The following is a 23,693-nucleotide window of genomic DNA, read 5'->3' on the forward strand; positions in this document are numbered from 1 at the left end:
CTTCCTGTGATCCTGGTTGTGTCAGAACTCCTCAGAGTCAAGCTGTCTCTGTGATTCTGTGATTCTGGCATCCTGTGACCCTAGGCTTGTTAGAGCACCTGGGAGTAGAGCTTCCTCTGTGCGTTGTGGGACTGGCTGCGGAGCTTGCACCCAAGGTCTGCTCAGGGCACCAGCTGGCCCAGACAGACTGGAAGCAACCTGAGCCACTGGGCTGACAGAGTTCCTGTGTGCTTAGTCCCGCTGGTCCCAGTTATTCCTGGTGTTGAGACAGATGTTATGCCCTCCTCACTTCTGATCCTGGGTGTTTTAGAGTGCCTGGGAGTGGAGCTTCCTCTGGGTGTTGTGGGACTGGTTGCAGAGCTTGTGCCCAAGGTCTGCTCAGGGCACTGGCCAGCCCAGACTGACTGGAAACAACCTGAGCCACTGAGCTGGCAGAGTTTCTGTGTGCCTGGTCCCAGTTCCTCCCCCATTGGCATCTTTTGAGAAGTGAAATCAATGAACAAAACTTCAGACTTTCCACACAGAAAAAATGCAATGTTGAGGGAGAATTGGGTTATATGGATGAATTAGAAAAGAAGATTAATATTGTGTTCCCTAAAGATACAAAAACACAAGAGCTCTAGAATCCAAATATTTTGGGCAGAGTTCTTTCCACAAATAACCCCTATCTCACCATTCATAGGTCCGAGGTGCTGTGCAGCCCACTCTGTTTTTCCCACTAAGGACACTTGTCTGGCTTCCAGGATAGCTGGAACCTCCACCAGGGCTATTCTTATGGCTATATTATCTTGTTTACCTGAAAACTCTGTGATGGTACCTGATGTTCATTTCCAAGAAGGAAAAGAAAAGCTCTAAGAGGAAAAGGCAGTATCTTTTTAAAAGTATTTTCCCTACATATTCCACCAAAAAAAGAAAAAAACCAACCTACCATTTTAATACTGGTCCCACCACTACAACAGAGGGCAGGAAATACAGTGTTTTAGCTGGGATGGTACATGATAAATGTGAGAGAACATTAAGTAAGTCATAAAATTTCAGACATAAATTTATGATGAAAGGAAACATGGACTTATAGATGAGCAAACTGACTAGCAAAATGGTAATAGCCCTTCCCACCGGAAACACAACATTCCCGGCCTTTTCTTAACTACACACCAGTGTTACTTTTGGATTGCAATATGCATGTCAGTTGCTGTGGATCTTGTTGAAATACAGAATGCCTCAGGAAGGCTGGAACAGAACCATAGACACTACATTTGTAATGGGCTTCTGATGGCTCTGATGCTACTAGAAAAGAGTCGCAAGGTCCTACCTTGCTTCTTAACCAGGTACCTCTGGGAGACATAAGGCATTGATCAGGAGAATTTTCATCTCAACGTGGGATGTGAAGATGAGATAGTAAGGTGCTGCCTGCATCCAGTGGGTAGAAGCCATGGATGGCACTAGATATTCTACCCTTCACGGGGCAGCTGTCTCATCCAAGTCCCTACTGATGCAGAATGTCAACACTGCTAAGGATGAAAAATTAAGTTAAGACACTAGTCCACCAGAAAGATGGAATTGCATTTCATTCAAATATTCCCCGAATATTTTTATCTTTATATGCTATGTTATGCCAAACTTTGTTTCCTTATAGCCAGTACTCCTTACTGCTGGACTAAAGCCCTAAAAATATTACTGCATTGCCTGCATTATGAATGCCTGCCACTTGCTCTTACCAAGGCCTCCCGCCTCCTCTAAATGGCTTTCTATGCACTCTGCGTCACGTGGTATCATCCTCAACTTCCATTCCAGAAACTGGCATTGATTGATCAAAGCCAATACTGTTCTATCATTACCTCGATTACCTCCTATGTTGATGGAGTGCTTTGCTCTCCTTATGTGGTGCAGCCATAATAATCATTCAAAACATTCACACAGAACATTCTATGAGCATATTAAAATGATATTTATAAGATACATGTTAGACCTCCAAAAGTTGGACCTCCTGTACTTCACTCAACATAACTCTATTTTTCCTAGTCCCTTCCTTTGTGCACTAAACCCCAATCCAGATTGGCACACATTCTAGTCCTCACAAAACCTGAATGTTATTTCCATGGGCAGGTTTTAAGTGCAGATAAAAAAAAAAAAAGGCTCAAAACCCTCATTTAGGTCCAGTGTCTCTCATTAAGTTTTCTGTGATTTTTCCAGAGCTGGGGTTCATGGACCAATGCCTACTTACCTGGCTAGCGAAGATTAAAATGAGTAATAGATCCTTTGTGCCTGCAGGATGGCTCCTAATGCATTTTTCATTAAGTTGAACTCCCACTCGGGGCCTCTTCCTGAGGTTCAGACAGAGGTAAGAGAGCTGTGAGCTGGCTTGTTTACTAGCGTTTAAATAGGGCTGCTCTTTTCTCACAAACCATAACAATTCTGCACTTAACATGATTTCTGGGAAGGTGGAAACACTGTGTTTAGTTTGCCATCTGTTAAGAGAATACTTATTTGTTAGGACAGACTTTCAACTGGTTCACATTTCAAAAATCTAATAATATATTTTATGGAAAGTTGGATAACACATTTTTACAAAAAAATCACATATATGCAAACATACATGCATACACAATATACATTCACACACATAGACATAGTCATGCGTGTACTTACATATACCATATTCATATGGCACTGTATCATGGATATACACATACATGTACATAAATCACCTTTCTCACATAGAGGCACACAAATTACAGCTATAAACACATGATACTTACACACCAATCAGAAAGAGTGTATATTCTCATAAGTACATAACCATATCTAGCGCACACACACACACACGCACACACACTTGTAATGAGAATGCAATGGGCCATCATGAGCTAGAAGGGTCACAGATGTTCCCATGACCCTTATAGGATGCTTCCTTGACATTCCTTGCACAATGATATTTCAGATCTCAGATGTCTATCCTCCAGAGCTGTGAGTGAATTCCCAGCACCACATAAAACCATCCATAGTGGTGCATACTATAAACCCAACACTAGATGGTTAGAAGCAGAAATGTCAGGAGTTCAAGACTAGCTCGGGCTATGTGGGAACATATCCTACTCAAAAAATAAAAGGCTATAATTAATATATGTAGATTGTGTGCTTGAATACTTACAATTGCGTCTTCTTGAAAATAAAGCGAGTATACCTGCATCCTTGCTACATGTACACCAAGAATATCAAGCTCTTTTAAGTCCAGATGCTCTGATAATAGCAACAACTGTTTCACTACCAGCAGGGAAGAATGCACACACTTTCGTGCAAGTCTTCTCTGAGAGTCTCTGGAGTCCATCAAGCTCCTCACTTAGGTAATCCTTCCTGGAGGGCACGCTGGGAAAATCCTAGCTATCTCTAGCCTAGACCTGCTAAGACCCAAGTCCTTTTCAACCATCAATCTCTGTTAAGCTTCTGTCTCAAAATCTTAACAATCATTTGTCCAGATTCCCACTGTTATCTCTTCTCAGCCTACCTACTTCCCTACGTTCCTTGGCCAGACATCCCTGTAAACACTGTGGTGGTACCATGCCTTTCCAATTCTGTATAGATGGGCAGCTAGTTAATAAACTGTGACATTTGCCAATCAGCAAAATACCTAAGTCTACCTTTACCGGTTATTACTCACCAGAACCTGTTCCTTGGCTGTGATTTTACCTTCTTTGTGAGATAACCCTTCAAGGATGCTTCATACTACCCAGAGGAGGGTAGAAAGATTGTTGGCTACCAGCACCAATGTTAAAGAAAGGGTTCTACTGGAAATAGGAGTTAGAAAGAAATAGGAAGAGATAGAAGGAAATAGGAGAGAGTGGCCACAGAAATAACTACCCACGTGGAAGTGTAAAAATTAGACAGCAGACTTTACTGTTCAACCATCTTGAATTGAATGATCATCTTTTGTTCCCCCAACAGGTAAAATACCTGGGGCAAAAACCACTCCCCCAAAAATATGTCACAGTGACAGTCCAATCAGCAACTTCCTTATTTCTCTGTGGGGGTGAAGCTATCGAATGTAACTGGAACCCAGTTGGAGGCGTGGAGAATAGCAGGAGATGGTCAGAGAGGTGTGGCTATCAGAGGAAGGTCTCAAACCAGGAAGGTTACAAAAGATAACTTCCTTCTCTAGTTTTCTTGATACTGTCCAGTTGGCTCAGAGGCTTAATGTGGACAGAGGCCCTGGGATAAAGCAGGAGCCTCTCACTGGTAGAATGACCACAAACAGAGAGGGCAGTTTAGCTTAGCCTGTACTTGAAAGGAAATGAAGGAATGGCTTGGAGAACAATGGATCAATGACCCCTGTGTTTTCTGTATATAAATGGACCAGCCAAGAGAAAGGCCAGGCTCAAATGCCATAAGTAGAACTAGGCACAGGGGCTTGAAGCAGTTACAGCAGCAAAGGCAAGGGTGGAGCCACTTTATTTTTTCTAAGAAATGAATGAAGTACACTGTCCTCAATTGTCTCCTTGGAGTGCCCCTATCCACCACACCCCGCCCCCACATACATTTTCTCTCCCCATTCAAGGCAAGACAGTCATATGTAGGTGACAACCTTTATCGAGGTCAGGATGAGGATTCTGCCAGCAAATGGAAATGTCACATTTAGCCAGACCTCAGAGGAAAAAAAAAATATAATTGCTGCCTCTCACAGGAGAACATCAGCTAGCAAATACCAGTTCTCAAGGAGATAAGCTACCAGCTTCCTCTATCTCACGTCTCACCGGAACCTCATGATGCACCCGACTGCAGAAGAATTTCTTTGAGATTAAATGAGTCATAAGTAGAGCAGGGGTGGTGGTGCCCTGTGTGGGATGGAAGTCTGGTCCCTGTCCCCATGGCATCAGGATACTAGTCAAATGTCACTCGCATGCATTCAGGGACAATGAGAAAATCTTGGTATCCTACTGTGTCCATGAGCCCGGGCTACAGCCTAATATTTTTTCCCCTCTTTCTGCCCTAGAATGCTCTGTGCCACCTGGATGTCAGGCAGTCATTGCCACTGTCTGCTCCGCCCAGGACTTTGAAACAGTCTCCTACTCCCAGGTTTTTGCCTCTTTCAGTTGAAAATAGTCACGGTGCTGAGCTGCAAGTGTTTGCTCCAAGGACTCTGTGAAATCTATAAATACATCTTAAGTTTGAAGGGGAAAGTTGCCCCAGAATGTTTCCCTAATCTGTAAGATAAGAAATGAAGCATCGAAATAATCTAAGAGGGAGGATCTTGTCTTGGGCCTTTTCACTTGTTTTCTTTCTTCCTTTTTTTTTTCTTTTTTCTTTTTTCTTTTTTGTTTTAAATTCTTCTCCTCAATATTACCTCCTCCCTCTTCTCTTCCCATCCCCTCTTTTTACCTCCCCTCTTCCCTCTTCCATCCCGCTTCCATTTCCCTTCAGAAAAGGACAGGCTGAAGTGAAAGTTTCTGGATATGTCAGGTGATGGATGCAGACTCACACGGTCATTTGCTAAGGCAAGTCCCATGGAAGGACACATGATGTTTGGAGGGAGTATAAACAGGACTCAATGGACAGTGCTGTGGCTTGAATAGCTACTTTGGCAATCCTTTGCTGACCTTGTGTAGAGAGTTTATCCTGGCATAATTACTGCCCCTGGTCACTCCTGCTGACTCTTGCTGATTCAGCCTAGGCCTGGTTGTTTCTGCTGGATCATGCCACTATGACTGATTGGTGTTTGCTATGCTGACACTAACTAGACTAGAATGCTAGTAATCTGACAAATGAAGATTATAATCACCTCAAAGAACTACTTCTAAACAGGTCCACATCCCCTTGTCCTATTGCCATCTTTTCTCCCCTACCTTTGATGGTGGACTAAAAGCGGGGATGGAAGCATTTCAGAACCCTTAAAAACCTATTAAAACCTATTTCAGAACCTATATTTCAGAACTTATTAAAAGTAATTTTTTACACAATCTAAGCCAATAGCAGGCCTCCCAGGGATATCTACCAAACATGGCATACCCTTATTTCATTCAGACAGACAAGTGGATGATATACAGGTACATAGACAGGAAGATAGATGCAGAAAGACATTTAACTCTCTCATCCAACCCTCTCCATATCAAGAGAGACAGCTTCCAGATGAATTTGGTTGGGCTATAATAAGTGCTTAGGAACTTAGGCAGGAAAATTGTAAACTTGAAGCCAGTCTTCTGTCTCAAAACAGAGAGTGTCCTAAAGTCTGGGCACCAAGAGTTCTACTCTAGTCTATTTGTGAAGCACATTTAGCATCTCGTTTTCAGATCCAGGGAACATAGTACCAAAATATCACCAGTTGAAGAATTAAAAGACAGGGAGAATCCAAATCCAGCACAATGTCCCTATGAACAATTTAAGGATTTTTCTTTAAAAAAAAAATTTAATGGGGAAGAAAGAGGAAGTCGGCTGTCTATTCGTACTGCTGATGAAGGGGTGGACTGTAGTGTTCTCAGTAGGCTTCGTGTGAAGAGAAAAGACTGAGCCATAAAGGAAGGTGGGTCTCTGTTCAACTGGACCGACTTCATGGTGATGAAACCTGTCTGAAAACACAATAAGCTACTTCAAAAAAAACCCTGATTTTTCATATATATGAAAAAAAGAAGCTTCCTAGCTCTTCTTCTCTAGTCATTTCTGAGTCATTTTGATGAATAAAAAGGAAGCTGGAAGGATATGTAAAACAGGGGCAATAGTTTAAGACCAAATTCTGAATCATATCCTTTATGGGTAGTCATCAATATGCAGTGTTCATGGGAATAGTCTCCAAATGCTTTCCAGATAGTAGGAAGAGAATCGGAGTACATAAAGAATTTTATACATCTTAATACACCTTACTTCTGCAAAGAAAAAAAAAAAAAAAAAAAAGAAACCTAAACTCTCCAAAAACCACAATTGAGTTGTTCTAAATTTGACACTCACACAACCATAGCAAATGTCTGTCATCAGAAATGGAAGGTTAGTTTTAACCTCATTCTGTTTAAAGTACCAAGGTTTTAAATTCAAAGTGATTTTGAAAACTATGGGCTTAATTTTGCTTGAAATTCCTGTTTGATTTTTTTAAAAAAAAAAAAAAAAACTCTGGTATATTTATATTTAAGAGACTAATTACAAATGGCTAATTATCAAAGCGATCTGTGAATTTGCAATAGAGGAGCAGTGCTGTGATTAAACAAGCCTACTTCGTGGTATTGACAACTAAGACCCAATGACGAACTCAAGACAAAGGCCCACGTTGGAGCTCAAGGAGGTTTATGTGCGTTTACCAGAAATAGCATGTTCCCTAAGTCACAAAGAGGACTAATCAAACAGTTAGTCTTCCTTCTTCGAGTCGGAACCTAGCTACCTGCCAGCTATCCCGTCACTGCTGAGTTTTACTCACAGGTGTTTATGGCTGTGGCAGAATGTGGAGCAGGTGCTTGCTGGCTCCATATGAAACTCCACAGCAGTGACATTTTCTGCTTGCAGAGTCCGATAGCAAAATGTACCAGGAACTGTGAGTTTGGTGGAGGTGGTGTTTGTTTTTTTACAACAGTGGGGACTAATCCAGCCAGTCTTCTCAATAGAGAGTGTAGTCAGAGAGTCATGGGAACAGCCTTCAGCCAATATGGAAGCTGGTGCATAAAGATTCCAGGTGATGGGTTTTGTGTGGGATAATTCTGGATGATTTCTATTCTGTCTCCCAGAGGTCTCTAATGGAATTCAGTTCCATTTGCTGAAAGCAGTAGCTCATTAGCCATCATAATTGGTTTCCTTCCCTTCCTAGTCTTTCCACACCCTCTTGTTTCCCTTCCTAGTCTTTCCACACCCTCCTGTTGGTCTTTCCTGGGCTCACAGCCCAAGTCTGCATGTTCTCACATTATAGTGTCTGATTGCAACTTAGAAAAAAAAAAATCAACCTGAGGTCATGCTGTTCTCATACTTGAATACTAATAGAGATTTGTTTTAATATTTTATATTTCCCCAGTTTTTATTATAGAAAATTTCTATTAAGATACAAAAGGTAATATGCAGATAAGAATATGCATGGACTACTATATTTAACTTTAAAACTGAATTTCACGAACATACTGATTAAAATAGGAAAAAGCAAGCAAGTGGATGTATGCAGGATGATGGGTGAATATAAGCAGTGGGGAGATACAGGTGTGTGAAGGGGTTTCTCTGTGTGTGTTTGTGTGTGTGTGTGTGTGTGTGTGTATGTGAAGAGGTGGAAGAGGAGGGCAAAAGTTAATCTTCAGTGTTTTTTCTAAGTACTTAAGTTGTTTGGAGGTATAGTATTTCTCTCTGGCCTGGGACTTTGATTAGGCTGGCAAACCTGAGAGTTCCAGAGATCCACTTGGATCCACTTGTCTCTACCTCACAGGAGTTAGGATTGAAAATTCATACCACCAGCACTTGGCTCCACAACTCTGCCTTTTGATTGGTTGTGGTTTTCTGGAACGGCAACCATTTCTATAATGGTAACTGGTGTGTTGCAGAGAGAAGTCTCCCTGATGAGGAGTGAAGACTACGTTTATCTGTGGGTGTAAGGACAAAAGATTAGAGTGTAGTTAGGAATTATATTAGCTTAGTAAAGTAGTGGTTGTAGGTTCTCCTGCAAGACCCATGAATTCACTCCCTCTGCGGAGGAGGTTAGGCTTTCAGTTCCTGGCATTGGTCAAGCCTCTCTTAAGACCAATTAGAGAGTAGTTGGTTACCACAAAGAACTGCAGGCAACTAACGAATGCCTTAAGGGTGGGATATAGTGGTCCCCAGGAAAGACCACACCAAGTGATAATCCAATACCAAATGGTCATGAAAACAAACATGCAAAGTAACACTGTGCAGACTGAGCCGGTAAAGTATACAAATACATATGTATATGCATATACATATATGCATGTAACAACAGTTTGTGAAAGAAATAAGCCATGAATTTGAAAGAGGTAAAAGGGGGAGTTTGGAGGGAGCAATGAGAAGGGAGAGATAGTATAATTATATTGTAGTGCCAAGGAAGTGTTAGTGAACCCCAAAAGACCAGTCTGGAGCCAATCCGATGCAATCACACAAGGGTCTTTATTTACAAGCTCAGGCTTGGGCTCAGTCTACCACTACTCATAGGGTACAAGGGTTTTGGTGGAGAAGAGCCCCAAACAGTGGTGGGGCAAAGTTTTAGAGAAAGTGGCAATGGAGAGGGAAGTGTTTCTAACCTGACAAGCATCTCATTGGAGAGCTACTATATAGCCTTTAGCACAATTGGCTGGTGCTAGGAACTCCTGCTTCCCACTGCATTGGTGGTTGCTAGCAGGAGGCAGGCTTGTTGGGGATTAACCTGGAAATGCTGGATTTCTTGGAGGAGATTAACCTGAAGACACAGGTCTTTTTGGAGTTAGCCAGAAAACTGGAGCTAGCCTCGGGTTAGTTGGGGGTGGGGGTGGGGTAACTTGGAAACTGATGCTAGATACTGGCCTGTTAATTTACCTGAGTTCAAACTTAGGTCAAGTTCTCTAAAATGGAGTCTGAACATAATTCAATATTAAATCTCAAAAATTAAAAAAAAAATAGTATACTATCACACCTAGGTTTTTAACTTTGGATTCTGAGGAATAAATGCAGGTCCTCTTACTTGTACAAGAACTATAGTGAATGAGCTGTCTCCCCAACCCCAAATAGAGTTTTTTAATTAATTTATTTATTTATTCATTTGTTTTAGGGCAGGCAATGTGTTGGGGGAAGAACACAGGAGACATTGTGGGTATTGTTTCCCTTTGGCTCCTTGTTCTTTGTTGTGGTTTTGTAGTAAATAAACTACATCCTAATTTATCAAGCTCTGCATTTATTTGTGTGCTATTTGGTCTCCTACATTATTTTTCAACAGTTATGACACTATCTTTAAACAGCTAGCTTAAAATTAGCTACTTTCAAGTATCAAACAAACCTTACGGAATTATTTTCTTTACCGTTTTGATTTTTATCTTAGTATGGAAAACTACATAAGCATATTTAACCTAATGCAATGTGCTCTGATTTATCCTCTCTGATTCTTGAATTGAATATGCCAGCTGTAATTATCCCTGAATATATTGACTTTATTGCTCACAAACTGGTGATCGTTTAACATTTTCAAAAAGGCAAATCCTGAGTGATGTTCAATTAAAGCTTCAGACTGAAATGTTTTCCAGTCTCACATGTGGCCTTTGTAAAGGATTAACGTGCCAACTATTGTCTTCTAACCTTAGAACAGCTTAAAAAGTCAACATCTGCATTAAGAATGGAAAACACTATTCTCTTACATGTTATAAAAGGTGTACCTATGAAACAAGATTTTTTTCCACTGTACTGCTGTAAAACATTTGATAAAGTGATGAAAAGAAGGAATTTTTAAAAATTCTCCTGTTAACACTCTCAAGTTGCACTTTAATTATGGCAAAATAAATATAATTCATAATATAATAATTATAAGCCCCATAGCTGATGTAATTTTAACTTCCCTTACAATTAAGGATGACAGCTGGTACTTCTCTTAAGAGCATCCTCTCCTATTCCCTCTCCCAGAATTCCCTCTGTCCCCCATACCCCATGGAAGCATTTTCTCTGCAGGGCCACTTACATTGATATCCTTAGGTCTTCTCTCTCTAGGGAAGGCAAAAAAAATAGCCTGTTCTCCATGTGTGCCCATGAGTCAGCAGGGGGCCTTGTATACACAGCCCATCTCTGCATCAGTAGGTCTACGGAGGGACCAGACATCTTATTTTGGTCAAGTTTCTGGTCATTGATGATGGTAATGATGCTTCTGAGAACCACACTTTGAGGACTCAGCTGTTGCAGGATCACTCTGTGACCCCTGAGATTGTGTTATTTACTGAAAGTGAAGGAAAACAAGCAAACCTGTTTCTAATTGTGCTGTGGCTCAGCCCTCAGCACACAACTTTAATTCCAAACAATGAAGGAAGGTAAGGTTAGTTTGGGAAGCACCTATGTTTGATAGTGATGTCTAATTGACTGGCAGACAAAATGATGAAACCAGAGAGATTGGACAGACTAGGACATGCCCAATCCTTATGAGAAGAGAGAGGAAAGGGAAGCTGAAGGCATTTTTACCAGGACAGTTGTACAGACACAAGTTGAAGAGAATCAATGAGCATAAGCTATTGGTGTTAAGTTCAGGAAAATTTCCCCTGTGCCCATGTGCTCCAGGCTCTTCCCCACTTTCTTTTCTATTAATTTCAGTGTATCTGGTTTGATGTGGAGGTCCTGGTCCACTTGGACTTGAGATTTGTACAAGGAGATAGGAGTAGATTGATTTGCATTCTTCTACATGCTAATAGCTAGTTGAGCCAGCACCATTTGTTGAAAATGCTGTCTTTTTTCCACTGGATGGTTTTAGCTCCTTTGTCAAAGATCAAGTGATCATAGGTGTGTGGGTTCATTTCTGGGTCTTCAATTCTGTTCCATTGATCTACCTGCCTGTCACTGTACCAATATCATGCAGTTTTTATCATAATTGTTCTATAGTACAGCTTAAGGTCTGGGATGGTGATTCCACCAGAGGTTCCTTTATTGTTGAGAATAGTTTTCACTATCCTAGGTTTTTTGTTATTCCAGATGAATTTGCAAATTGCTCTTTCCAAGTCTATGAAGAACTGAGTTGGATTTTGATAGGGATTGCATTGAATCTGTAGATTGCTTTCAACAAGGTGGCCATTTTTACTTCTTAATCCTGCCAATCCCTGAGCATGGGAGATCTTTCCATCTTCTGAGATCTCCTTCAATTTCCTTCCTTAGAGACTTGAAGTTCTTGTCATACAGATCTTTTACTTGCTTAGTTAGAGTCACACCAAGAATTTTATATTATTTGTGACTATTGTGAAGGATGTTATTTCCCTAATTTCTTTCTCAGCCTGTTTAATCCTTTGTATAGAGGAAGGCCACTGATTTGCATGAGTTAATTTTATATCTACTTTGCTGAAGTTGTTTATCAGGTTTAGAAGTTCTCTGGTGGAATTATTTAAGTATACTATCTTATCATCAGCAAATAGTGATAATTTGACTTCTTCCTTTCCAATTTGTATCCCTTTGATCTCCTTTTGTTGTCTAATTGCTCTGGCTAGGACTTCAAGTACAATATTGAATAGGCATCGAGAGAGTGGGCAGCCTTGCCTAGTCCCTGATTTTAGTGGGATTGCTTCAAGTTTCTCTCCATTTAGTTTGATGTTGGTTACTGGTTTGCTGTATATTGCTTTTACTATGTTTAAGTATAGGCCTTGAATTCCTGGTCTTTCCAAGACTTTTATCATAAAGGGATGTTGGATTTTGTCAAATGCTTTCTAAGCATCTAATGAGATGATCATATGGTTTTTTTCTTTGAGTTTGTTTATGAAGTGGATTACATTGATGGATTTCTTTATATTGAACCATCCCTGCATATGTGGGATGAAGCCTACTTGATCATAGTGGATGATCATTTTGATGTGTTCTTTGATTCGGTTTGCAAGAATTTTATTGAGTATTTTTGCATCGATATTCATAAGGGAAATTGATCTGAAGTTTTCTTTCTTTGTTGGGTCTTTGTGTGGTTTAGGTATGAGAATAATTTTAGCTTCATAGAATGAATTGGGTAGAATACCTTCTGTTTCTATTTTGTGGAATAGTTTGAGGAGTATTGGTATTAGATCTTCTTTGAAGGTCTGATAAAACTCTGCACTAAACCCATCTGGTCCTGGGTTTTTTTTTGTTTTGTTTTCTTTTGTTTTGTTTTTTTGGTTGGAGACTATTAATGATTCTTTCTATTTCATTACCAGATATGGGATTGTTTAGATCATTTACCTGATCTTGATTTAACTTTGGTACCTGGTATCTGTCTAGAAAATTGTCCATTTCATCCATGTTTTCCAGTTTTGTTGAGTATAAGCTTTTGTAGTAAGGTCTCATGATTTTTTGGATTTCCTCAGTGTCTGTTGTTATGTCTCCCTTTTCATTTCTGATCTTGTTAATTAGGATAATGTCTCTGTGCCCTCTAGTTAGCCTAGCTAAGGGTTTATCTATTTTGTTGATTTTCTCAAAGAACCAGCTCCCGGTTTGATTGATTCTTTGTATAGTTCTTTTTGTTTCTATTTGGTTGATTTCAGCCCTGAGTTTGATTATTTCCTACCTTCCACTCCTCTTGGGAGAATTTGCTTCTTTTTGTTCTAGAGCTTTCAGATTTGCTGTCAAATTGCTGGTATATGCTCTCTCCAGTTTCTTTTTCGAGGCACTTAGAGCTATGAGTTTTCCTCTTTGGACTGCTTTCATTGTGTCCCATAAGTTTGGGTATGTTGTGGCTTCATTTTCATTAAACTCTAGAAAGTCTTTAATTTCTTTCTTTACTTCTTCCTTGACTAGGTTATCATTGAGTAGAGTTTTCTTAAGCTTCCACGTGTATGTGGGCTTTCTATTGTTTATGTTGTTATTGAGGAGCAGCCTTAGTCCATGGTGATCTGATAGGATGCAAGGAATTATTTCAGTTTTCTTGTATTTGTTGAGGCCTGATTTGTGACCAATTATATGGTCAATTTTGGAGAAGGTACCATGAGGTACTGAGAAGAAGGTAACCCAAACCCTAACCCTAACCCTAATCCTTTTGTTTTAGGATAAAAAGTTCTATAGATATCTGTTAAAACCATCTGTTTCATAACTTCAGTTAGTCTCACTGGGTCTTTGTTTAGTTTCTGTTTCCATGATCTGTTCATTGCAGAGAGTGTGGTGTTGAAGTCTCCCACTATTATTGTGTGTTGTGCTATGTGTGATTTGAGCTTTAGTAAAGTTTCTTTTATGAATGTGGATGCCCTTGCATTTGGGACATAGAGGTTCAGAATTGAGAATTCATCTTTGTAGATCTTACCTTTGATGAGATGAAGTGTCCCTCCTTATCTTTTTTGATCACTTTAGGTTGAAAGTCAATTTTATTCTATATTAGAATCCTACTCCAGCTTGTTTCTTGGGACCATTTGCTTGGAAAATTGTTCTCCAGCCTTTTATTCTGAGGTAGTATCTGTCTTTGTCACCGAGGGGGGTTTCCTGAATACAATAAAATGTTGGGTCCTGTTTACGTACCCAGTCTGTTAGTCTAGGTCTTTTTATTGGGGAATTAAGTCCATTGATATTAATAGATATTAAGTAAAAGTAATTGTTGCTTCCTGTTATTTTTTTGTTGTTAAAGTTGGAATTCTGTTCATGTGGCTAACTTCTTTTCATTTTGTTAGAAGATTACATTTTTGCTTTTTCTAGGATTTTCTTTAATGAATGTATTTTTGTTATCTTAGTTTTTCTCTTTTAAGGTTTCACTATGTAGCGCAGCACACTCCAAACTCATGCCCCTCCCATAACACCTTCCTAACTAGTAGGAGTACTGGTTGTGCTGCTACAGCCCAGACTAGTGATACAAAGATTCTGACAGGATGCAGCCCAGGGTCTCCAAGAGCATCATGACTCAGCCACTGATATCTCACCTGCACCTTTATTTTTCTTTTTGGCTGTACTCTGTGTCATGAATTTGTTTCCTTACTGTTCATTCACATACCTGTTATTATATTCCAAAACTCCAACACTTTCCTGCCTCTCCATGTTGATGCACTTGCAGGACATTTTACTTGTTGAGAAATGATTTGAAGCAATTTGAACATCTGTTATTTGGTAGCAAACCCACTAATCAGGCTCTCCTTTCACTGTTGACCCTGCAAGCACGATGTTCTCTCCACCCAGAGGTGTTGACCTTCCTCTTCAAAGGAAACCTTCTCCTTTGAGATTGAAGATCTTTGAGATTGAAGATCTTAATAGGGATTAAATTGACCTCATTCCACAGCAATTTCAGATAAACTGCCTTTCACTCAAGATTCCATCATAACTTCAAAAATCCTTCAGCAGTCGACACATCCCTAACACAACATTTGTAAAAGCTCTTGGAAATGAGTTGTTGTATGTGTTGACTATTTCAATTGAATGAATTGACCTGACTGAGGTAATTGACTTCTTGATTTCCTTTGCTACTGGTACCGTATACAGAGTTCTGAGTGCACTCTGGGTTTACATAATTAATACTATATTTTTAATTTGTTGAAGTAAACAAGTTCTGCATGAATAACCGACAGCTGTTTTATTCCATCTAATGCTGTGATTCAGGTCATAAACTATAAATGCTTTAACAGGGACATTTCTACAAAAATGCAATTCACCTGCATATGGGATATTAATGATATTGAGTAGTATTATTATGTTTTAGAACATAATTTATGTTTTCTAGATTATAAATATACATATTGTTATGAAATATAAATATTATAAAATATATTCTTATTAACCAACAAAGTATAAAGTTTAGGTCAATTTATATAAACTTTAGGTGAAAATTCATGATCTAATCAAACTGGAATCAAATTGTACAGATTTAAAAAACCAGATTTGTGTGTATATAAAGTAGGTATTGGTTGATGTAAATAGTTGCAGAGAGATAGACAGATGGGCAAATAACCCTACTTAGTTCTAAGAGAAGGAAGGCACTGTATAAATACAGAATATATACAAAAGCAAATAGAACAAACACCCTATTAAATATTTTTATGCTCTGATATTATAGTGTGTTATGGCTTGAATGATAATGACTCCATAGACCCATATGTTTATATATTTAGTTCCCTGGTGGCGATGCTTTTTGAGAAGGATTAAGAGTCGTGGACTTCTGAGGAAACTGTGTCACTAGAGTTGGGCCTTGAGGTTCCAAAAGACCTGAGTCACTTCCGGTGTGCTCTACGTGACTCTGTCTTATGCTTACAGATCAAGATGTGAGCTATCAGCTGTTCTTTCCACATGTCTTTGCTCAGCCACCATGGACTCTAACCCTCGGAAACCATAAGCTCAATTTGTGTTTGTAGAAGTTGCCTAGGTTGTGGAGTTTTATCATAATGATAGAAAAGTAATTAATACATAGTGACACATGAAATAAATGACACTATATGAATTTGACCTGTATTACCTCCTGCAAAGGCAGGATACCCATGTCTTTCACAGCTGTTGAGTTCCTGCAATTGTATTCCTATGTGTACACTTGTTTTCTGCTCCCTCCATTGATACACTCTTCAAGGAACTACACCAAAACCAAAATGGTTTTGCTGGCCTATAAATCTTTTCCCTTTTTAAAAACAGTATGTATTAATAGACTAATGTGTGATTTTCCTGGGAACATGAGATATAGGTATAGTTACAGATATAAATATAAATTAGATATGGATGATGTAGATAAATCTATCATCTTCTATATCTTATAGATATAGAGGATTTCATATATAAATTATATATATATATACATATATATATATACATATATATACCATCAAGGGTACTAAAGACAGACTAAGAAAAAAATGAAGAAAAAAGATGTAAAGAAACTCCACTCAAGTCTAGCATAGTGAGCTAGTAACTATACTAGAGTTCCTTACAGAACTATTGAAGAGGGGTTCTTTAGAGGAGCATAGACAGCTCGTAGATGGTCGCAGCACTGAAAGGTCTATCACAATGTGGGCACTGCACCCACAATCTGCTTTCCTGCAGCCGTTTGCACAGAGACAATTCTGCCAGTCAAGTCTATTTCCTGCTAGAAATTAGTTACTACTTATGTAATCTTCAGGGTGGAAGGAGGTTTGTGAACTTTGGAGGTTTGAGCTTCCCGTTTAACTTTTGCTCTTTATGAACTCAAGAAGGAAACATGTTCACTGGAAGGAAATAACTTTTTTTTAATTAGATATTTTCTATATTTACATGTCATATGATATCTCCTTTCCCGGTTTACCTTCTGAAAAAAAGAAAAAATAAAATAAAAAATCCTGTTCCCTTCCTCCTAGTCATGCTCAACAACCCATGTTCTCCTGCTTCCTGGCCCTGGCATTCCCCTACACTGGGGCATAGAACCTTCACAGGGCCAAGGGCCTCTCCTCCCATTGATGACCGATTAGGCCATCCTCTGCTATATATATGCTGCTGGAGCCATTAGTCCCACCATGTGTACTCTTTTGTTGGTGGTTTAGTCCCTGGGAGCTCTGAGGGTACTAGTTAGTTCATATTGTTGTTCGTCCTAAGGGACTGCAAACCCTTTAGCTCCTAGGGTCCTTTCTCTAGCTCCTTCACAGGGGACACTGTGCTCAGTCCAATAGATGGCTGTAAGCCCCTACTTTGATATAAGTTAGGTACTGTCAGAGCCTCTCAGGAGACAGCTATATCAGGCTCCTGTCAGCCAGCACTTTCTGGCATCCACAATAGTCTCTGGATTTGATGATTGAATATGGGAAGGATTCCCAGGTGGAGTAGTGTCTGGATTGGCCTTCCTTCAGTCTCTGATCTATACTTTGTCTCTGCAGCTCATTTTGTGGGTATTTTGTTCCCCCTTCTAAGAAGGAATGAAGTATTCACACTTTGGTCTTCCTTCTTCCTGAGTTTCTTGTGGTTTGTAGATTGTATTTTCGGTATTCTGAACTTCTGGGCTAATATCCACTTATCAGAGAGTGCATACCATGTGTGTTCTTTTGTGGCTGGGTTACCTCACTCAGGATGATATTCTTCAGATCCATCCATTTCCCTACGAATTTCATAAATTCATTGTTTTTAGTAGTTGAGTAGTACTCCATTGTGTAGATGTACCACAGTTTCTATATCCATTCCTCTGTTGAGGGACATTTGAGTTGTTTCCAGTTTCTGGCTATTATGAATAAGGCTGCTATGAACAGAGTACAGCCACCAAACTGATTTCCAGAGTGGTTGTACCAGCTTGCAATTCCACCAGCAATGAAGGAATATTCCTCTTTCTCCACAACCTTGTCAGCATCTGCTGTCACCTGAGTTTTTATCCTAGCCATTCTGACTGGTATAAGTTAGAATATCAAGGTTGTTTTGATTTGCATTTCCCTGACGACTAAGGATGTTGAACTTTTCTTTAGGTGCTTCTCAGCCATTCAGTATTACTCAGTTGAGAATTTTGTTTAGCTCTGTATCCCATTTTTAATAGGGTTATTTAGTTCTCTGGAGTCTAACTTTTTGAGTTCTTTGTATATATTGGTTATTAGCCCTCTATCAGATATAAGATTGGAAAGATCTTTTCCCAATCTGTTGCTTCATTTTGTCATTCCCTTACCTATATATAGCCTCCATTAAGGGTATTGACCTTACACTTTCTTACCTTTTATCTCCTCCCCCTGCTGCTCCATACCTAGTAGTCCCCAGTACTGTGTTGTTGTTTATTTCTGTTTTGTCTTGTCCCTGGGTTCCACTAATGGGAGGAAGCACACAATATTGTCTTTGATGGTGTTGGTTTAGTTCACTTAACATGGTAATTCTCCGTTTCATTCCTACTCCTGAAATTAATATAATTTCTCCTTTTTTGGTCAATAAAACTCCATTGTGTCATGTGTACACATACCATGTTTTCTTTGCCCATTCACTCACTGATTAAGACCTAAGACCTAGGACCTAAGCTGAATCAATAATGTGTTTATGAATACCTATGGATATAGTCAAAACACATCTGAAAAAAAATCTCAAAGGATTAACAAAACATATACATAAGTAAAAATACCATGGCATATGCTGATTTCACCCAAAATGAATGTCTGCCAAGTTCATCTCAAAGAGGATGGGATGCACATCTATACCGTGAGGAAGCAGAGAAAGCTGAGCAACACATCGGTATCCTCGAGGAAGCTGCTGCCAGGAAGGGCTGATCACAGCTTGTCCCCTCCCTCAATAAATATTTAGGCTGCACAAAATTAATTAGTAATTAAAATTTTTTAAAAATAAATAAAGCAGCTATAATTGCAACATGTTAGAGATATTGAAAGGCATAAAAAACAGATCAGTGAACGGTTAGACAGTAGAAAAATATATTTAAACAGACATGGGAATTTGTGGCACTTCAAATTACTTGTGTTGGAATACTGGTAATAAAATTCAGAAGAAAATAAAGTAATGATTAGCTACTCTGTTTACATCAATAAAAACATTTCAGATGACAGTATAGGTCTCACATTAGTTTAAATGTGTAAAATATGTTAATAATATTGGTATAGAAAAAAATAGGAGGGACTACTTAAAAGAGACCAGGAATAATAGCCATCACTATGATGTGGGTGTATGTTAACAAAGTATTAAACATGAAAGTTAAAATAGTTTGCTTTACAATATACATAGTATCAAAAAGATTATGTCATAAGTGATGTCATCATCTCTTGAATTTCAAGGATAAAGAGAGGAAACATAAGAAGAATCTAACTCAAGCAGTAAAATAGTTTCCCAAAGGCATGAATATATTACATTCATGATTCTATAAAACAGTAACCAAATTGACTGTACAATTAAACCACAAAATAACTTCAAATTTTGAAGCACTGAAATATTATAGACACTTAGACCATGATGCCATAAGAGTAGAAAAAGTTGTCAACATATAAATGCAAAACCTCAGTCAAAAAAATAAACTTTCAGGAAAAAAAAATCAATCTATTCTAAATAGTTTCTGTGGTAAAGAGGAAATTGAAGCTATGATTATAGACAATTTAGACATATGTTCGTAGAGGAGTTCTGGTCATGATAAATCTGACAAATGAAGAACTAGCTTGGGTTTATGTGCTGTCTAACAAGGATAAAATTAATTATAAGAACCTAGGAGTGAAAAGAAGGTTAGGTCAAAGATTCACACATACAGATTTCCAGGATCTCTCCCACCTTGGTGCCTTTTCTTGCTCTCTCTCGAGTATTACAGTTGGTGGAGAATCTTGCCAATGCTTCCTCTAGTACAGAAAGCATAGTTGGGAGAAGCCATCCAATAAGGCATAGTTGACAAATTGCTTTTCAGAAAGCTACTTCCAGCTATGTGTCCCTGCATTCCTAGAAGGTAACATTATGGTGTGATGGACATTTATCTTTCTGTGACATGATCTTTATTCATTCTTCTCCAAAATAGGCAGGCACTCATCCATGTCAAACATGTCAATCAAGAAGAGAAGTTATGTAAAATCTAAGACTGACACTTAGTCAAGAAAAATGTAACCTTCTGATCTCTCCTTCCCTCTTTCTCTCTCCCTCTTTCCCTCTCTCCTTCCCATGCTCCTTCCATCTCTCTTTTTCCCTCTCTCTCCTCTCTTATTTCTCTCTCTTCCATGTGTACAGAACATTAAGCAAACAGTAGAGCTTAAGTGTGTGTTTCCTGGCTTACACTTATCCTCTGCCCAGGAGGCTAAGGAAGGAAAATAGAGTTCAAGTTAAGCCTTGGAAATAGAAACTTCTTATTAAAACCAAAACTTATTACATAAAGTAAAATTAAATTTATGTATCTTATATCAGGCTGGGCATGGTGGTTTGTGCTTTTAATTCTTGTACTCAAGAAGCAGAGGCAGATGTATTTCTGTGAGTTTGAAGTCACCCTGGTCTACTAATACAATTTCTGACCAGTCAAGGATACACAGTCAAACCCTGACTCAAACTAGCAAACTAAAGGTTAAGGAGAAGAATCACCTTTTCCAAGCAATATGACAGGTTAGTGAAGTTGTAGAATAGAAACCATAAGTGAAAATAAAACCAACTGGAAATATGAATACTTAATATATAATAATCAAAAATATCAAATGTGAGAGATGAAATAAATAGCAGAATCTATTAAAATTTACAAAGGGACAATAAACTGAAGTCTCTTCTGTGCCTTTACAATCCAGATTCAGCTATAGTTACAAGTTCTTGTGGTTCAGGCGATAATCTCTCAGTTGTCCCCAGAGTAAAGTGATACTGATTTCTGGCTTAAAGGGACACTGAATTGTGGAATGTTATAAACTTAAAAGGGGATTTATGTTGCATAGTTATTAAGAAAGTAATGGCTTATCCTTCTTTAGAGTCTCAAATGAAAGTAGTAAAAATCGTACATTTGAAAGATTTTCCAAACCAGAGGCTTGGATACAATCAGTTCCTCTCTTGGGATAACCAGCATATGGGAGTCCATGCTGAAAGGGGTCTCTCTCTTCACTTTCCACAGTACTTTCAGTGGCTTGCGACCAAGAATCCACAGAACATGGCAGTGACATATTTCACTTCCCATACCCTACAACCCACTCCTCTCACCTTTCAGTTACAGTTATTGAGAACACACAAGTCATTGACTGTGATGATAATGAAAGCACGGGCAAGCTGGGCAGTGGTGGTGCACGCCTTTAATCCCAGCACTTGGGAGGCAGAGGCAGGAGGATTTCTGAGTTTGAGGCCAGCGTGGTCTACAGAGTGAGTTCCAGGACAGCCAGGGCTATACAGAGAAACCCTGTCTCAATAAAATAAAATAAAATAAAATAAAATAAAATAAAATAAAATAAAATAAAATAAAATAAAATAAAGCACAGGCAAAAGAGACAATATAATATGAAGAAAATAATCTTTGCCTTCTAATGGGGTGTCCTTCCTGTACTATATCCATGTGAGGAAGCTTCCCTTTCCATGCTCTAACACAAACAATACCCTCCGCTTATCCATTCCAAACTTGCCCCGGTGAAATTCTAACTTCCAGTGTAATGCTGGAAAGAGATAAAGCTTCTGAAGATTTAAGGATGTCATAAAGATGGGGAACTAAAGAATGGAATTAATGACTTTATGAGAAAGAGATTGTAGCCCCTACTATGTGGAGCTACGATGAGAAGACTGTCAAGGACCAGCCAGGAAGCAGACCTCCCCAGACACAGGCTCTTCCAGAATCTTGACTTTAGACACCCAGCCTCTAGTACTAGGTGAAACAAATTTTGTTTCTTTAAGCTACTACACAGTACTTTCTTATAGCTACCCAAACTAAAACATTTAAAATTAAACACACAATTTTAAAAACTAATCAATATCTTTTAAAAGCAGGGCCACATCCAGGCAGTTTCTAGTTGACATTCCTATGAAACCCTGAGTGTATGCTACGCTTCTTGATGTTTTCTGTAAATCCCACTTAATCTCTGCATTAGTCTCATTATGGTATGTTTACCATATCTCTCCCTGCATATGAGGTAAATGTGAAGTGAACACTGCTAAATGTCATACCCAGTGCCAGCAATAATCATAAAAATATATTAACACGACCTAGTGCCAAAACTAGTTTCCATAAACAGCGAACTGCACATGATTCAAGCTGAGGTGGAAGGCAGAGTCAGGGCATACAGCTGAGGGATAGGTAAACTTTTTTGCCCACAGGGAGCTCTAAGGCAGATGTAAAACCTTAGAAGAGTTCATCATAGAACCCTGTGCTGTGCAGAGAGAAGGCTGGTCCCCACTTACCCTCTTCACAGCTGTAACAGTAACTGTGAGTGCCAAAGACCCCGCTGGCAATTTAAGAACAGTAGAGTCAGACAGCTATGGTGGCTTCTGACTATAGAATCCCAGCATTTGCAAAGCTAAAGCAGAATAATCCTGGCCTAGTCTGGGCTACCAGAGTAACACCCATCCCCAAAATAAATAAAGTAGAATATTTCTTTAAAAAATTAATAGCATACAAAAGAGAGAAGTAAAGATTCACCTGTATTCCAAAATTTGTGGGTAAAATTTTGCTACCTACCAGAGCATTCAGAAGCAAGAGGGAAGAGGGAATTTTCTGATTTTGAGGTTCTGAGTTAATGTATTTAGACTTACTTCATTTTCCTTCAGAATAACATGATGATGATGATGATGATGATGATGATGATGACGACGACGACGACGACGACGACGATGATGGATGTGGTGGTGGTTATACTGAGTGAAATGTATAAAGTCATTATATGTAAATATATGATGTACTTTGAAACATATTTTATACCCCATACTCTTTTGCTCTCTCTTTTCTCACCTCTCTGACACCCTGACGGTCACACAGTTTCCTTGAGAAGTTAGTTCTACCTCAGGTCATATACACATACAGAATTTTGTGCAGCTATATAAAATTTATAATGTACAAATGAGGAAAAAAATCATACAATCTTTGTCTCCCTGAGACTTGCTTAATTTGCTTAATCTAATTATCCCCATTTACATTAATTTTTCTACAAATGACATTAAGTCAATTATTCTTTGTGTCCCACACACCCCCCAAGTTCCACTGTATATATAAACCACACTTTCTCAATGTTCATTTCTTAGATAAGTTCCAGTACTGTTGGCACACACAACTAATTCAGACTTCTTGAGCAGATTACTTTTTTAGTACATTTTGAACGGAGGGTGGGGTAATCAGCACATCTCTATGACTGTGGCATCAGGTCACATGCTTTCTCAGAGGACTGTGTTGCCTGCTGAGTTCCCTCTTCCTACACAACCAAGCCCACAGTGTACCTCCTGTGACCTGCTAACTCCTTCATGGACTTTCTCAACATCACTAGTAAGCAGAGAAAGAAACATCCCGGGTCCTGAAATGCAGACTCGTTTCAGTTCAGCTGAGACACCTAGGGCACTCCCATTGTGATCTCATAATGAAGAGCTGTGTGTACCAGCAGATTCCGCACACTGAACATTAGGCCTTCACCCTTGGATCCAAGGGAACACAATAGCAATATCTTGAGTTTCTACTTGAGATATTTACCTCGAATCCAAACTCTCTTTGGCAAACTCACTGCTGAGACCCAGAATGAAAAGGCCTATTTGACCTCCAGCTTCACAAACTTCTACACAACTTCTCTATTGGCATGGGAATCTAG

General features: G+C 39.1%; 1 protein-coding gene across 2 annotated transcripts; it reads right to left on the bottom strand.

Annotated features, from left to right (window-relative positions):
- Positions 1-6,447: 6,447 nt before the first annotated feature.
- On the bottom strand, positions 6,448-23,410 carry LOC116084916 (nuclear fragile X mental retardation-interacting protein 2-like). 2 transcript variants are annotated; one of them, XM_031362206.1, is made up of 4 exons: positions 23,332-23,410; positions 22,654-22,755; positions 8,401-8,531; positions 6,448-6,557 (listed from the first exon to the last, which is right to left on the bottom strand). In XM_031362206.1, coding segments are annotated over exons 1-4 (300 nt in total). In that variant the 5' UTR covers positions 23,398-23,410; the 3' UTR covers positions 6,448-6,556. The 2 variants fall into 2 exon arrangements, with proteins under 2 accessions (XP_031218066.1, XP_031218064.1); XM_031362204.1 differs by lacking the exon at positions 6,448-6,557 and having other exon boundaries at positions 8,208-8,531.
- Between the last annotated feature and the right edge of the window lie 283 nt (positions 23,411-23,693).

The sequence above is a fragment of the Mastomys coucha genome, unplaced genomic scaffold (genome assembly GCF_008632895.1).
Source record: "Mastomys coucha isolate ucsf_1 unplaced genomic scaffold, UCSF_Mcou_1 pScaffold9, whole genome shotgun sequence".
Lineage (NCBI taxonomy): Eukaryota > Metazoa > Chordata > Mammalia > Rodentia > Muridae > Mastomys > Mastomys coucha.